Here is a 17449-nt window from a genome sequence, read left to right as displayed (position 1 = left end):
AATCTATGTGAGATTATCTGAAAAGATCATACAGGAAAGCAAGATCAGCAATATATTGTCATTACTGCAAACAAAAAAGAAAAAAAAAGCTTGCCAGAATTATATTTGGTCTCAGCTGTGCTTTGTGTGAGAGAAGAACACTGTCATCACTTCTGGAGAAATAAAGGTCACACTTAGGAACCTTAAAGAAAAAAAGATAGTATCAGTCTACTGAGTTACAGGCTGCATGGAGTTGGAGTTCAGCAGCCTTCCTAGAGTCTGAGAAGGAGGGCTAGGAAAGGAAAAGAAACAGATTGTTTAATCAGGCAATTTTATTATGAAATCCTGTACATATTACTCTAGTTCCAGTCCTCCCAGTAGAGGACTACAGACTCATAAGTGACTGGATTTATAAAGTACACTTATTATGAAAAACATCCACATTTATCTGGTTTCAGGTTTCATTCAAACAAAAGAACCTTAGAAAAAGATTTAATGCCATTTTCCTTAATTTTCGTATAGATACATGAAGAGTAAATTGTTCCATTTTTTATTTACTTTAAAAAAATACTTATTTCCACTAGCATTTTCTGCTGTTCTTTTTCTAACAATCAACATGAATGGATGATGAGCTAACATTAGCAGTTACCTATTTTTAACAATTTTAATTGCAGTGGTAACCCTTTCATTTCCTGTTCCTCTATAATATTCAGCACAAACTGTCTTCATAAGCTATTATATCTTCTGTATACGAATTTGGTGAGGATGCTCTTGAATCATTAGGCTGATAAATGGGACTAGGCCCTGTGATATGCACTCAATAAACAGATGCAATGCTTTATGGTGTTATTATTCCTCTGCCTGATAGTACTGTCTTTGCATCAGATGCAGCAGAAAAGCATGCTCCTCTTGCCTGGTGAGATCCAGTGACTTAATTTCAAGCACCAGGGACTGAGGGAAAGATGGGGAGACAGAAGTTGATTTAGGTTCCACTTTGCTCTGCATTTGAGTTTGTGTTGAAGAAAGTGAGGCTCAATGACACACATGCAATTCTATTTTATTTTTTAACCAACAGGACTATTGGCCTTCAGCATAAAGGCAGGCTGGTCATTTGTAGGGAAGTAGTGTCTTAAGCTATGGAAATGGGATTTCCAGAATGTGTTTTCAGCATGCACAAACTTTAATGTCTCAGTTGCAGGCATTCTTAAGGATAAGAAATTTTCAGCCTCAGAAATGTTTAAAGTCCTCATGTATTCAGAACATGGAAGATTGCATTGAGTTATTGAGCAGTGCAGCAATTTTTTACACTTACTGCTGAATTAGTCATTTGCTGCTCCAGTTGAGATCCATGCTATCAACCGTGCTGGCTTAGCTATGTCAGTCAGATGGCAATGAGATGTGATCTCTGACTAGCACAGCTTCACTGGCAAAACCCCCTGGATAACACAGTAGAGAATTGCAAAACAGTACTCTTGCTAGTAGTTTGACTTCCTGAATAGGAAGACTGCTTCAGGATAACAGACCAAAATAAGCTGTATTAGCAGAAGATGGTTTTTGCTGATGTTAGCTGCACTGAGCCTTTTCCCCTCTGCTTGCTGGTATAATGATACTGGTAAAGTCCAGAAAGCATAGAACTCAAGAGTGAGATTTTGGCTGTTTTTGCCAGAGTCTGTTATTAGGGTCCCCAACATTCATATATCAGTGCAGTTCCAATGCAGCTCAGGATCTGGCCCAGATGTGACAGCTTTTCTTTTATGTGGAGTAGGAAAAAAAGCACAAAACTGGAAATTGGTATTGCTTCTCAGGTTCATTTCCAAATAACTGCTGTTATGAATTTATACATATATTTAGACAGTTCAGTGATCAGGAGTTTGCTGTATTTGTCTAGCTATTTGTATTGATGGCAGCAACTCTCCACCTGGTAAATCCCAACTCTGTAGCACACTGACTTCCTCCAGCCAATTGCATGCCTGGTATGATTCAGGTGAAACATTGACAAAGAGGAAAATGTTTGCCTAACTAGTACGAGGTGAGAAATGCCATTGTTTCTGTTCTCAGGCAGCAACCAGCTTGGCTCTATTTTTGGGCACACATCTGTGACAACAGGCAGCCTCTTGGATGATCACCACTGGCACTCCATCATCATAGAGCGCCACGGGAGGAACATCAATCTCACCCTTGACAGACACATGCAGCACTTCAGAACAAATGGAGAATTTGATTATCTGGACCTGGACTATGAGGTAGACAGTGAGACTTATTTCTTCTTATTCAAATTGGTTTTATAAAGTCCAATAAGAAAGCTAACATAATTTGTTTTCTTAATTATTCATGCATTTGTTTTGATTACTTATTCCCTTACATTTCCTGAAACTTTCTTTCCAATGGTGCTCTCTCTTAAGTGTAAATTATGTTTCTCTTAATTAGCCTACCAAGTCCCATCTGGTGTAGCAATCATCTCTGCTCTTTGTTTTAAAGTGGGAGATGTGTGTTATTCAGCAAGATATGCACATGGTTTTAAAAATCTCTAAAAGCAGCTGGTCTAAGCAGGAAGTATATTTTTAAAAGTATGGTGCAATCTGTTGTTCTACTCAGGTGATAATTTTGCTCTTGAATCAGAAAGGCTTAGTCTGTAGTGTTAGTATTTATTTTAGCAAAGGAAGCAGGTTAGAATATTTTTATTAATATAGCTCTTAACCTATCCTGTCTTAGGTAGGTAGATACTTCCTTGTATTTTCAGAAATATGGCATCAGTATCTTCTTTTGCGAAAGAAGCAATGAAGAGTTAGGAAAGTTGTAAGAAAACTTGTTTAATCAATCAGGTTAATGCACACAAGTGCTGGTAGTAATTAAATGTGGATTTATTGTTTGATTACACTACAGCTTCAGCCATTATGAACTTGTTCAGTTCCTCTAATCTGTACATGAAATTCAACACAATTGCAATTGATTATTGCAATCTTTGTTTAATATTTTCTTACACTTTTTACTGTCTCTAATGAGAGTTAATTTGGTTGGCTGCACCAAATGAGTAACTTCCACCCTTACAACTTTTTAAGATGTAAGAGGGAATATAAATGATGTCATGGAAAAAAGTTTGAATTAACTTATGTATTTATATTTTTACAATTTTTTGACCAATAATTTATGAATGTTTGAAAAAAGTAATTATAATTGTAAATGTTTCTGAGTCAAATATTTGATTATATTCCAAAAGATGTTTATGAATATATTATTTGCTGGCATCTCTAATATGAAAATAACAAGCAGATTTGCCTGTACCTCTGTTAATTATTGAGCACTGAAGATCTGAACTGAGCTACTTAACACTCATATAAATAGATTTTATTAAAGGTTTTCAAGTGAATGAACTACAGAAAAAGGCTGAATGCCATAAGCCAGGGTTGTGCAATTTGTGCACATATATATATATATCATATTTTCATAAAAAAACATACTGCATTTAAGAGTAAGAGCTGAATTCAGTGCATTCACTTTCCCATACTCTCTGCATAAAAAGATCCCACTGGCAGTTCTCAAAGATATATTTCATTTTCCATATACATGGATATCCTTGTGTTTAATTGAACTTTTTTTTTGTGTGTATATATGTCTGTGGCTGATGTAAACTCACGAGACTTAATCTCTTCTCCTTCCTTTCCTCACTATTATCTCACTGGTTTTGGAGCTAGATACCACAGACTAAATTTAAAGGCATTTGGGATTTAAAGAGAATAAAGGCAAAGGAATCAAAATTATTTTTCACAGACAAAAAAGTTTCTAGGTTAACCTCTTGCAGAAAAGTTAAGTAAACACAAAAGAGGAATAGGCATTAGTTCTGACTGCATTTCTCATACCAAAAAATAGTCCCTTAAATTGCTCTTAACTCTGTCAGGTTATATGATTTTTGCTTCTTCTTCTTCTTGTCTTCAAAAATTTTAATTTAATTTTTACAGTTCATTTAATCCAAACACATGATTATAACATGCATAAAATATTTGACAACCATTAAAATATTACAGTCCCATTCTCCATATGAAGAGCCGTATCTTCTCTAAAGTCAAGTCATGTCAATTTACAATACCCAGGATGTCTCCACAAGACATTTACACACAAAAAGCTTATGTGTGTGGTTTATTAAGGTTTTAGGTTTCAGCTGAATAGTTTTAGTTCTTTGTATATGCCAAGTGGAAGCCTCCTCTTTGGGATAGAAACTGATGTTTCACATGCATTTAAAAGTGAAAATGCCAGCCTAGAGCTCTGTTTTCCTGCTGTTGGTAATAATAAATGGAATGGACAATGAATAATGTTTAAAAGCTTCATTCTGCCAAATCTCAGCAGTAGACTACAAATTCATATTTTTCTGAAAATTTGTGGGGCAGGAAAGGAAAGTGTCATTACTATTTACGCCATCAGCTAATGGATATAATTACCTAACACTGATTGCAGGGACTAATCTCATGAGCCCCTTATTCTTGGCATTTGGGCTGCAAAATATTAATGAAAACATGTAACATTATTCACTTCCAATCATTTTCATAAAGAACATTATGTGGCAGAGACCTGTATTATCTCTATGGAGTTGCAGAGATGTCACTCATCAAAGAGGGGAATTTTAGTGTGTAAATATTTGGGTTTCTAAGTTTTTAGCACTAGAGATTATGGGTAACACAGAGTCAATTACCCAGGGCAACAAAATTCAACTGTAAGACAAAAACCAATTCCTATTTGAGTTTGATGACTGACTTCTTGCAGTGGTTGTCTTGATCTTCTCTAAGGAGATAATTTCAAAAGATAAATCAAGGGGTAACTCCTCATTGACTATAAGTACATGACAAAAGCATGTTCTTGGTAGTGAAAGGTCCTTCTGTGTACCAGGGGATTGCAGCTTTAACTGTGTGATTCTATAAATTCTTCTGGGTGAAGCAGACATATAAGCATTACAGCAGAATTACATGCCACATTAGAGCCCACCACTGCTATGCACTAATCTGAGCTCTGGCACACAGAGTTGAGTGAATGATTTGAATCAGATTATCTGGCTAATTTCATGTCTACTTTTGTTTAGAAAAGTAATGTGATGGAAATTTGTCCCAATTTCCTTGGTTGAAATGCCTATTTTCCAATAGCAATCAGAAGTGTTCACATATGAATTACTGTGATGCGTGTCTGTTCACTGTTTGGACAATTGGGATAATGCCTGGATTTGGCTACCATAAATAATTAAAATTAATTACAATTCTTTTTCTGCTTTTACAGTATTTATTTTGATACATCCTTCTTCGTAAAGCGTGCTGTAAAGAGTGCCAGCTCTCTATTTTGCCATGGTTGAGTGTTCAAAGGAAGCAAATAAGTGTACAACAAAATTCTTTAAAAGTCTTTGCCTTCCAGTAACTATCTACCATTGTTCTGTTTCATTTAAAGATAACCTTTGGAGGCATGCCTTTTTCTGGCAAGCCAAGTTCTAACAGTAGGAAAAATTTCAAAGGCTGCATGGAGAGCATCAACTACAATGGCAATAATATCACTGACCTTGCCAAGAGGAAGAAATTGGAACCTTCAAATGTGGTAAGATCATTATTTCATGGTCATCTCCCTTCTGCTCCTCTTTCTGAAGAAGACTAGAAGGTTTTTGAGGGTGTGTAAATTATATTCTTGTGATATACTGCAATAATACAAAACACAAAGCAAATTATACCACAAATCCAAAGATCTTATTATGTGTACATTTGTGACTTAAAAAAATTATTATAATGTATGAGCATTTTATTTCTGGGGTCTTGTTTCATCTTCCACAAAATATCCTTTAGTGTAAGTCAGGTTGGGGGTTTTTTTGCTTGTTTTTTTTTAAAGAAAATCAACTGAAGCAGTAAGTGCTTTTTCCCTTTCTTCTCAAATTATAGTAGTCCAAAACCAGTGCAGACAAGATTTATTGTTAAATGAATTGCAGCTTTCTTGTGGCTTTTAAATCCTGGTAATATTCCATCCCTGCTGAGCTAGTTGGATTGCTTAGTGCAAAAGTCTTTGGATGAGAATGCTTCTGCAGTCTTTTCTGATACGTCTGAAAAACCTTAAGATATTATACTTGAAAATTATTATTTGCTTATTAAAATTACAGAGGTTATTAACATTTTACTCTATTTTTGCTGTGGCTTAAGTGTTCATAGCTGCTTTCATGTTCAGACTTGTGTCTTTATGGGCAGGGTGATTAAGAAAGGACATACTTTAATTTCTGTGTTTTTAAAATTCTAAGTGTTCCTGAAAATGCTTGCTGGCATATAAAGGCAATGTAAGTAAGAAATAAATGTATTATTGCCATGAGTTTGAGATGGTTTGAATAACTTTTCAAGGCTTTCTTCTTTACAAGCTTATACACTTCACAGATTCCTGCTAATATGTAGGTTTACACAATTTCATTATCCTTTATGTAATAAATTGCAATGATATACATATGCAGTGATGATGTCATGCAAAGGATTAATCATCTTTGGACAGTAAAACTGAAGCTTTGTGTCATTGTATGACTAAATGGTCAAGAAAATCCAAAGGCAATCCAAAGGCAACCATGAGTATGTGATATTTACCTATACAAACCCAGTAATACAGCCTGATATCTATAAACTTTTCTACACATAAATTTCATCAGTATTGTCAAAGGTAAAGAATACAATATATATTCCATTCGCTAAGATTCCACTTTTAAAATGTTTTCAACTTAATTGAATTAACTCCTGAAACTAACTTTTTTATAATTTTTTCATAATTACTTGACATTTCCTTCATGCAGGGCATTTTCAGCTTTAATGTAACCATGATTTTGAAAGACTAATGTCTGATTTTAAAAAGAATCTTTGTACAGGAGCAATCTTTCCATTTTGCTTAATCAAGAACACTGCAAGTTAGCAGGACATATTCTTAAAGCCTCCTTCTGAACAGATGTGTTGCTTAAGAAGTTCCTATAGTGCAAATCCTGTCCTTTAAAGTCCTGGTCTCTCAAAAGTGTGACATAGCAGACATGTAAAGTCTCTAATAAATCATATTTCTGATTGTTTCTTCCTTTTTTTTTCCTTACTTTTAAAATTCTGCTGCCCATAACATGAAAGTAACATCCACAGAAGAAGTTCTGGCAGTATTAGTGCCACATCAAGAGGTGATATGCCAGTTTTATTTGATGCTTCTGTTGATTTCCAATTCTGAGAATGACTAGAAAAATAGAAGTGACCTTTGTTTTCAGTAGAAATACTTAAATTGCTTCAGCTCTTCAAAAGCAAAATCAATTTTACACTAACTAAATCAACATAGATTTTTATGTTTTTACAAAACCATTTCTCTCCTAGTTTTTAGCCTGATTTAGCAAGAGAAATAGACTTTCTTGAGCCTATTGTTGTTGTTAAGCATGTTTATGATGATGGGCCTCAAGTAACTCAACAGCTCTATATAGGAGATTCTGTACAAACACGTTAACAGGAGACACACACCTTCCCCTTAAAAGGAATATAATGTGGCTGAATACAAGCAAAGTAATCAGTCTTGTGAAAAGTATTACAAGATAAATTCAGAGAAAAGAAGGATTTTAAAAGGTTGGGGAAAAAAAAGAAAATCATATTCCTAGATGAAGACAGTTGAATTTCAGAAGTCATGCAGTGAAAGGGACTTGACAAAATAATTATAAAAAATCAGGAGGCCCAGAAAATCAGAGATGATAATAAGATTATCTTTATTTTTCTCTGAACAAAATTAATTTTTAAAAAAATCATGTCTCATATACATACATGGTATGTATGCAACAAAAATTCACCACCAAGCACCATTTGCTTTTGTTGAAGTTTAAGGCTAAAAAGACAAAAGTATTTTAAATTTAAATAAAGTCCGATGGTGACTTAGAAACATATTTGATTTAGATTCAGAAGGTAAAGGGGAAAAATTATTTTAATTCTTTTTTGATGTTTAAGATGGTATTAGTGAATAGGGCATTGCCCCTACTATATGATCCATCCTGATTTAACAGGTAGTATAGTCTTAATAAACTTATTACCTGTCTTGTGCGAACTTCCTATTTGGCCAGTAGGTCTTTTAATTGGGAAAGGTATTTACAGTAGTATTTTACAGAAGGGATTATCTTTGAATGTGAATAGGCAAAATTGATTTATAAGTAAACATGAATTTAATTTGCCATACAGGTGAAAGATCACGGTGCACAGCTCAAGATACACAAATTAGGTTGTTTTCACCTTTTCCCTGCCAATGGAGTATGAAAAAGTCTCTAATAAGACCAAGAGTTTCAATGTAAATGCACAGTATAAATTTGACTTCCAGATGTCATTGCCCAGAAAACTGTTCAGCAAGTCACTCTGAGCCTACAAAAAATTATCTCATTCTCTTTGAAAAATGAAGAGGCTATTACAGAGACAAGCTGTAGGTTAACTCTAAACCTTGACCTAGAACTAGTGAACAAACTATTTAATATTGGCTGTACTTAAAAGAGGAGCCATCTTGTGAACTACAGTCATAGAAGGGATCAATAATCCAGTTCATATTAATCTGACTAGCTCAGTGGGGAAAATGCTAACTAGCAGGGAAATTAGAATTATGTGTTACTTTCCCAAGAAATTTTTAATGCAGATAGGTTTTTCATGGGAAATGCACTCACTGATGTGAAAAAGGATTTGAATGCATTCCATGCCATTAACATTAATAGGTGTTATGCATGCAAGTATCCAAGACATCAGGATGACAGGAGAGTGTCAATTGGATATAAAAGCCTTCTTGTAATGAGGAAATTGTTAGTTCATCTTGGTAACAAGGCAGCAAAAGGAAGGAACTCTTTAAAAGTCTAACAGAATGCTCTCTGAACACCTCTTAGTTGATATCTGTGACTAAAATGTGAGATGACATCTCAAAAAATGATGTAGCCTTCTGTGTCTACACAGGACTGCCCTAACTATGTAAGAGAAGTTGTTTCTATGCATAGGGTAACCATTACACTGAGGATGATAGCCAAGGCTTACAGAGAGTATTTCAGGCACTCTTAACCTCTTTTTTTATTGTATGTAAAATTTGTAATTTAAGCACAAGTATTCTGTAGCAAATTTGGAAATGTTTAGATTAAAACTACTCAAACAAATTAATTAACTATTTTGATTTCATGCCTTGTTGGTTAAAAGTGTAAAATTCAAAATCTCTAGGCAACTTCTAAATTTCATCACCGCCCCAAAAAAAAACCCAAAACAAAAAACAAACAAACAAACAAAAAATTGCAAAACCGTAAAAAACTATCCCAGAATTGACAAGCAGCTTAGCAGGGTCTTTACTCATAAAGTAGCTATAATTTCTCTCATCACATAGTTATCTAAAAGCTATCTTTGGTTGTGTCAGCTAGTTTTTTCGAATTCCTTGGATTTATTTTTTTTTTTTAATCAGTGGAATTTGGGCACAGGAAAAGAATGTGATTTGTAATGCTGATATTTTTTATCATAAAATTTAGGAACAAATAGGAGGTCACTTTAAAGAAATCTCTAATTCCATATTACTGGAAACATCAGCATTCCTTAATTGATAATGGAGGCTGCCAACTTGATATGATAGTTACTACTAATTCTACTGGCCTTTAGAGGTAGACTCTTTACAACTTCTGATGTTCTGCAGGAAAAAGAGGCTGTTATGCAAAATAATCAAAGTATTTATCCTAGTGGTCAAGAAAATATTATTTTTATTCATTTGGGTTTTTTTACATTGAAATACAATATAGGAAGCTAAATATGCCAGACCATTTTTATCTCGCTATTACACATATAAACTGTTCTCTGATGTGATGTTCTTTTAAAAAGTGATGGGTTTGGACATTGGAAAATGAGTGCTAAAACTTGCTTATTGATGTCATCCATCATCTCCAATTGAATATAATTACTTCTTTAAAAAATTTACTTACATCTTTCCAGCCACATATTTTCAGACACAAAGTTCCTATCTTGCTTCCAAATTCTCTATTTTCCCTCAAGATGAACTGTCAGATGCATTTATACACTATGAATACAGAAATGTGACATAAAATTCTAAATCAGGAAGTCAGTAATATGGAATTTAAAAGTAATTTTGCAAAAAAGATGATGACTGACTTCTACTGGGATTCTGAACACTGCTTAGGTAGACCACATCTCTAAATATCTATGTACCTCCAAAAATGTTGTTCAAGTCTTTTTTTTTTTTTTTAATGTACAAATAAATATCAGAGGAATTGCTATCTTGATTTTAGTAATAATTTCTGTACTGGATCAGATAAAATTCTTTCTTCCCAAATAGAACAAAAATTGCCACATAATTTCCACCTGCAACAGTACATGAGAAAGCCTAACCATAGGACAGGATCCACTTTGCCACATATAACAGAAATTCTTCAGCAGAGAAAGGTTTCCTGTTTGCATTCATGCAGTAATAAATTCATTCTAGGCATAGATTATTACAAAGTATGATTTCTAAGGAAAAAAAAAAATTGTAATACCCAACAAATATTACCAAATGGTAATATCCTACCAATTTGGTCTTTTGTTGTGAAAAATGGCATGAGAAACAGAGAAAAATTTGTGTCCCTTATTCTGGTCTTGTTTACAGATATATTTTAAAGCCTTGTAGATCAACAGTTGACTGGATCTTTCTTTCAATTTCCTGAAGAATAATACTTTATAGAGTAGACACTGCAGTTTCCTTTACAGAAAATATTATTTACTATCCAAAAATATTGGTGTAGTTCATGATCATCTACTCTAAATTCTTCTGCTTCATTAATTGAAATGTCAGCATATGTAGTAACATGTAGTTGAAACCATAACAGAGAGGCTGACTGTTCAGGTATTATATATCATTACTTTGCAACATCATGTATTGGATTGATTGACATGTTGATATCAGGGTATTTTGAAATCTGCACTCATTTTTTATGCTGTTCTGTTACAGGTTTCTAAGGGGATCTCAGACAAGCCCAAGTTTATCTATGATTAATTTCGTTATCTTTTAACTAGAAATAATAATTCTTTCATCTAAGCTTGACAGACTACACCTCTTCAGGGCTGACTGACTGTTATTTTGTGTATGTACAGTACAGTACAAAATATAATGGGGCAACTGCTAGGAAAAAAACCCCAGAAAAATCAGTAACTATTACAGTAGGAACAATAAAGATAACATTAATAGTACATATTTAGATGAAGTGTGCATTGATCACAGTAGTCTCTAGGTTGAATGAGATCTAGAATACTTTTCTAGAGGTAGCTAGGAATTTAGTGGAATCTTACCATCTTGCTTTTTCTTTTTTTTCCTTTTTTCCTTTTTGTGTTTTACTTAGGGAAATTTAAGTTTTTCTTGTGTGGAGCCACACACAGTGCCTGTCTTTTTCAATGCCACCAGTTACCTTGAGGTTCCCGGTCGTCCAAGCCAAGACCTGTTTTCAGTCAGTTTCCTCTTCCGGACCTGGAACCCAAATGGGCTTCTTCTCTTCAGCCACTTTGCAGATGACCTGGGGAATGTTGAGATTGACATAAATGAGGGCAAGGTCAGCGTCCATATCAACGTCTCCCAAGTGAAGAAAAACCGGATAGACATCTCATCAGGTAAGTGTGTTTTGTGGTTTTTAAATTTGATATCATTTTGGTTGGTTTTGTTTAAAATCATTATGTACCTAAAGGTTGGAACCATGTTTTACAAAATTTAAAATTTATATTACAACTAAATTAAATCCTATACTGTTTCATTGAGTAAGAGGTATAAGAATGTTGAAATAGATTTAAAATAAAAATATATGAATGATCTTATTCTGTCAAGAAATCACCCCTTATCTATAAGGCAGCATTTCTTCTTTTTTCTTCCTTCCTTCTGTCTTGCAGTTTTCTCTGTGAAAATATTTTGTTTCAAAATAGGTGTGTACTCCCTTTCTAGGTGTAGTCTAATAATTAGACTGTTCCTAATATTTTCCAATAATTAGGGAATCTCATAAAAAAAAGAAATCCATTCATACCATTATTATTTGTATGGAATTTTTAGATATGCATAGCTGTCCTGCAAAAGCTTAGATTTATTTCAATGTTTTATTGTTATTTTGTTGCAACAGGCAATTCAATGCCTGTGAAATTAATTGTGTGTGTGAACATAGAAAAGGAAAATATGACATCTGCCAGCTAAGGCTGCAGAAAGAATGCTGTTGTTGTACAGTAAATATCACAGCAAACTTCTTTCTCCCTTCTTCTGCAGGGAATTTACAGATGTCATGATATCAGCCTACTGGGTTTTCTAGAAGTCAAAATAGTCTGCCTTTGGCACAAAGATTTCTGACTGTTGTGGTCCTATTGATGAAAAGTGCACAGTATTTTCATTGACTATTTTTAATAGCTGACAAAGGAGAATTTCACATAGTCAAGTGTGCAACCTTCTGCATGTGAAGGATATGAATAATTCTATAGGGTATTAATAGACTCTACTGGGAGGACTGCAGCCTGGCTGTCACAAAATATTAGACTAACTAAAACCACAGCCTCGATGAAAATCTGTTTTGCGTTTCATATCTGCTGTATTTCTGCTGTCACCTGTAATAGCATATTTTACCAGTAGCAAGTGAAAGTCTTGTAGTATTTCTTCTATATGCTTCTCATAGTTTACAAACTTGCTTACATTACCAGCTTTAATGTCAGTTTTCAAGTTAACATGGGGGCCAGTACTTCATTCTGGGTCACAGTGTAAAGCTGGTTATAGTAGCAGTAGCTGTACTGACTGGTAGGACTCACGTGGGAGAGCTGTAAGGTGATGTGCAGGTGGAGAGTCTTGTTCCTTCACAGCTCTGCAGTTAAGGTGCTTATATGGAACAGAGTTCTGCTTTGTCTGGTTTTATTTGTCACAATTTCAACTGAATACCCTAAAGTTGTATGCACTGACTCAGGGCATTCTAACTTAGCAGGTACACATTTCAGCTAAACAGGAGAGTCTAGCCTCCTAATTTTTCAAATACAGGTGAATTCCAACTTTTCTCACTGTAGCTGGGCACTGCTAACCTCTTTACCCAACTACTGCTTTATGAAGTGCCTCTTTATGACTAGGACGGATCAGACAGTAGAAGAAAATAGTTTTCTTGTTGACAGAACTTTCATACCTAATTCTTGTGAGCATTTTGTTTAAGGAGAGAAAGGCAGCTACAATTATATATATTTGGATGACACTTTGCAAAAGTAAAAATGAAATAACTATGCATATACGTGCAGTGAATGAAGAGATACAATACTCTAAAATGATAAAATAAAAATTAGGAATGCAAAATGTTTAACTTCTGTCTAAATACAGTGATCATAAGAGGTTCCATGCATGAAAACATTTAGATAATAATAGGTGATTCATTGGAATAATGAAGCAGACATTGCTTTGCATTTAAAATCAGAGAAATGGAGAGCTGCCATCAGGCAGTCTGTTCTTAGCAGTTTTGTTTCCCTCCCTTCCCCGCTGTCTGTTTCCCTCCCTTTCCCTTCCTTTGTTTCCCTCCCTTTCCCTCCCTTTGTTTCCCTCCCTTCCCTGCTGTCTGTTCAGTTTTTGTCAGAGATCCTTTTTCCATGGTGCTAGCAGGTCCCAGCTAGAGTCTCATTTCGTGTTATACTTTGGTCTTCAAAAAGGCACTTAATCGTTCCTTCATTTATTTAACTGCATGCCCTACCTGCTGGAGATTTCACTGTATTCAATTCTTCATTAAATTCTCTGTCTCTTGATCAATTTCATTCATCTATATTGGATGGATAAGTAATCTCATTACTTTATTCTTGGAAGATGTAAAAGAAAAATAATGCTGGTATTATTATTAAAATGGTCTTGTGTGTCTGAAACTTCTTCTCTCATTGTCTGGGGTTCAAAATTATCTTTAGTATGAGACAATCCTACTCTCTGTCATGCTTTAGTTACCTCTCTCATTCTATTGTTACTGGTTTTTTATAAAAAACACAGTTTATATTTGCAACAGAAGTTTCTAGAAAATTTTCTTAGATCACTTCTGGCTTCGGCAAAATACATTTTATTTTCTTCTGTGGTTAGGTTAAATACTGTTTACCTTGCTGCTTCTTTCATGCCTTCAGTCGCTTTCAAACCACCACCTCAACTTGACATATCTGATAATTACATCTATCCATATTATGAACATTTCATATGTATTTTACATAGGCTGAAAACAATTGGGGATGGTTGTATATACTGTAGTGTATAGTAGGTACGATTTTTGTGTTACAACTACAAAGCAACTGACTTTTGTGTTGATCTGGTAAACTAGAATTTTAGGTTTTAATTTACCTGTCCATAAGTTGTTCAAGAGTGACAATGACTAGTCCATGACTTGTCCTGGTCTTCAGAGAGGTAAAGGGTAGAGGCAATAAAGAGCAGGTAAAACAAAATAATAAATGTTTTACTGATGCCCATAACAAAATGTTACATGTAACAGAGTATTTTACATTAATATGCACATGAACTTTCAGTTTGTATTGCATATGAGAAGGACAAAGATGATTAGCCCTTGTAGTTAGACTTACTGCTTGATTTTCTTCCTGAGCAAATTATTTTCTTTTTTTCATCATCTTGTGACTTGTACTTTCAAAACATGTTTCTAAACAGTAAGAAATCTCTGCCCTGCCCAGCATTCTGTTAAGCATGCAGTAAGCACTGCTTAGCTGTGAACAGACTGGCAAAACTCTTGTGCAAAGTCAATAACTTTGATTTTGCTTTTTTCTTACATTAATCTCATTAAAATGCTACCACTATTTGATTGATGAGAGTTATATTAATAAACTTGCTGTTAGTAAGAGGGAAATCAAGCCTACTGAGAGCTGAAATAAAGATTTAATTAGAAGAAATAAGCTACTGACTGTGCAGAATTACACAGGTGAAATACTTAAAGCTTGTGTATAAATCAAGAGTTAAACGTCCTATTGACTTTTTCTCCACAAAGTAAACTTTGATTAATATCTTTACAATTGTGTATACCCCAGCATAGGGATTAATAATAGGAAAGAATCTCAGAAAACAGTCAAGAGATTTATCTTTAGTGCTCTGTATATTTTTGGACTAAATTCTTTGTTTTGTCATTATGAGATTCAGGCAAACTTTCTAGAAATTGTTGGATTTACACAAGGAATTGATGGAAGCAATAGCTAGGCTGACAAGCTGCAAGAAAGATGTGATCTTGTTTTTAGAACTTTTTGAAAGCAGATTTCCAATATAGCCTTGCATATTAAAGGATTCTGATATTCTGCTGCAGTTTAAAAATAATTTAGTGTGAATACATACTAAGAACCTACTCAGTATTTGTAATATTGCAATTAGAATAAGTTGTTGATGAAGTTCTATTTATTTATAAGCTTCAACAACCAATGTCTTCTTTCTTGAGTACAGAAAAATCAGCAAGTGGAAAATGTCATGCTCCCATGTGTCTCTTGGCTATAAAAACTTTTTATGAAACTTTTCCAAAGCCATATGCAAATGGAGTTCAGTGCAGGGTTAAGCCACAGCCTGTGTTCTAGTTACCTCCTTTTCTTCCACTTAGTTTTATCTACCTGCTTCAGCAATTTAAACCCAAATTCCTTCTTAATGAAACCAAAGTTTTCTGATGCTTTCAACATGGGAAAAATGGGCAACATTAAAAAACACAAAGAGTATTGCTTTGCTCAAAGAAACAATAGTAATGTTCAAAACAACACTCCTGAGGCATCATCTAATGCCTTTACAATGTGTTTTTAAAGCAAACCTCAAATCCCTGTTTCAATATGAAATAGAACATTCTCTGTCTCTTGAGAAAAGGCTGGGTTTTCATGATGGCAGATACTAAAATAATCTCTTGATTTATCCTTTGTTTATTTTCTCACTCATTTTTTCATAGGCAATTTTGACCTTTCATATCTAAGCATTCTCTGCTCTACTTAAATACTAGATGGTCTATGAAGATCCCTTGGACTTTACCTTGCAGTACAGATGATAAGTCATTGCAAAAGGACATAATCTCCTTCAGCCCATAAGAAACAGAGAAATTTTCAGTGTTCAAAATGTCCTGATTTTCACTTGAATTCATCTGCTTGAAGCTTCTTTTTTCCTCCTCCAACTCTATTAGTTAACATCTTGTATTAGCTGCTGCTCAAAACTTCAGTTCTGTTATTCCTGTCAAGCATAAACTTATTAAAACTTGGGATATGAATATCTTTTTGTCATATTTATCTGTATTAAATAAATCAGCCTTCTCCTTGTGGAATCCCTGGGAAGCTTTCCATCCTTCTGTCTTTCTGCTAGATCTCAAGTCATCTGTATTGCAGTTCATTTATATTTTAGACCTTGAGTTAAGATAGAATCCTTCAGGTAATAAAATGTCTCTCTCTGACAGATCTAAAGTGGTACTCTTCCAGTGACAATTCCCTGGGGCACTTTATGTGGGAATCAAGAAGTATTTTTGCCTTGGTGGTTAAATGAAGGCTTAAATAGGGAATGTGTATACACAGAGCACAAGTGCACTTCTGGTGGGAAGATAAAATTTCCCACCAGGTCTTTCTCACATTACTGGTAGTAGATTGTACACTGACTGTTATTAAGTGAGGGAGATACCCCTGAGGAACTTGTCAGCATGATCAAGATGAGAGACAGAAATTCTGTCCATGAAAGACAGAATGATGACTTGGCATCAGACAAGTCTGAAATATTAGAAACTAGATAGCTAGGTTTGTCCCTCTGTTTCTCTTTGTATATTTTTGGTTATTAACGTTAAGCAGTGAATGCAGATACATTAATAGGCATTTGTGGGTTTGAATTTCACAAAACCGAGACACAGAAATACTTGTAGTAGTTATAGTTATTTTTACAACACATTTTCCCTGTAGTCTGGTTTAGCATCTCCATGCAGTAGACTCACACCAATCAGGTCAGGAAATAGAGTTCCTGATTGCAGGCTTTCTTTATCTGAGAAAACTGATGAGTTTAGTTCAGGGATTTGTGAATCCTGCCTCATCAGTCACTGATTTTCACTGGAGAGTTGCCTAAAAAGCACAAGCTATGCATTCTAAACCATAGATGGTACCTTTTTCAGATATTTCACAGAGGACAATAGAACACTGTATTGGTTGCAATGACATTTTGCAAGGATTGAGAAACCAAAGAATCAATAAACCAGGGTGCTTTGATAAGCTTTCTCAATTTATACAGGAGGCTGACTTCCAGTTTACTCCTTTTGGTCTCATTTCCTCTGGGCTGTTGAATAGAGTTAGAGGGACCTTAGCTGATCACTATTTTAGCATGAAAGATAAGGCTTTTTACAACTACTGTTTGAACATTCACTGTGTTGCACTGAATTATTTCCAGATTAAACCCCTGAAATAGTCAGTGGTTAAATTATAATCATAACTTGCTGCTAGAAGAAGTGTAATTTTTGTGAGTAGATCTGAACAGAACTAGCTGGAAACATACCCTTCTAATTATTTTT

The 17449-nt window shown here is 34.5% G+C and overlaps 1 protein-coding gene across 5 annotated transcripts in view; it reads left to right on the top strand.

Moving 5' to 3' along the window:
• Nucleotides 1–17449, top strand: part of CNTNAP2 (contactin associated protein 2) — a 1072692-nt gene that overhangs the window by 487428 nt on the left and 567815 nt on the right. For all 5 annotated transcript variants that reach the window (XM_031503926.3, XM_077786381.2, XM_085573411.1 and 2 more), the window contains 3 exons: nt 2038–2222; nt 5404–5547; nt 11318–11582. In XM_031503926.3, the coding sequence (XP_031359786.2) occupies nt 2038–2222; nt 5404–5547; nt 11318–11582 (594 nt within the window). The remainder of the gene's footprint in view (nt 1–2037; nt 2223–5403; nt 5548–11317; nt 11583–17449) is intronic.

The sequence above is a fragment of the Lonchura striata genome, chromosome 2, assembly GCF_050655825.1.
Source record: "Lonchura striata isolate lonStrDom1 chromosome 2, ASM5065582v1, whole genome shotgun sequence".
Lineage (NCBI taxonomy): Eukaryota > Metazoa > Chordata > Aves > Passeriformes > Estrildidae > Lonchura > Lonchura striata.
Note: the sequence above shows the minus strand (reverse complement) of the source record. Positions and strands in the feature narration are given on the sequence as shown.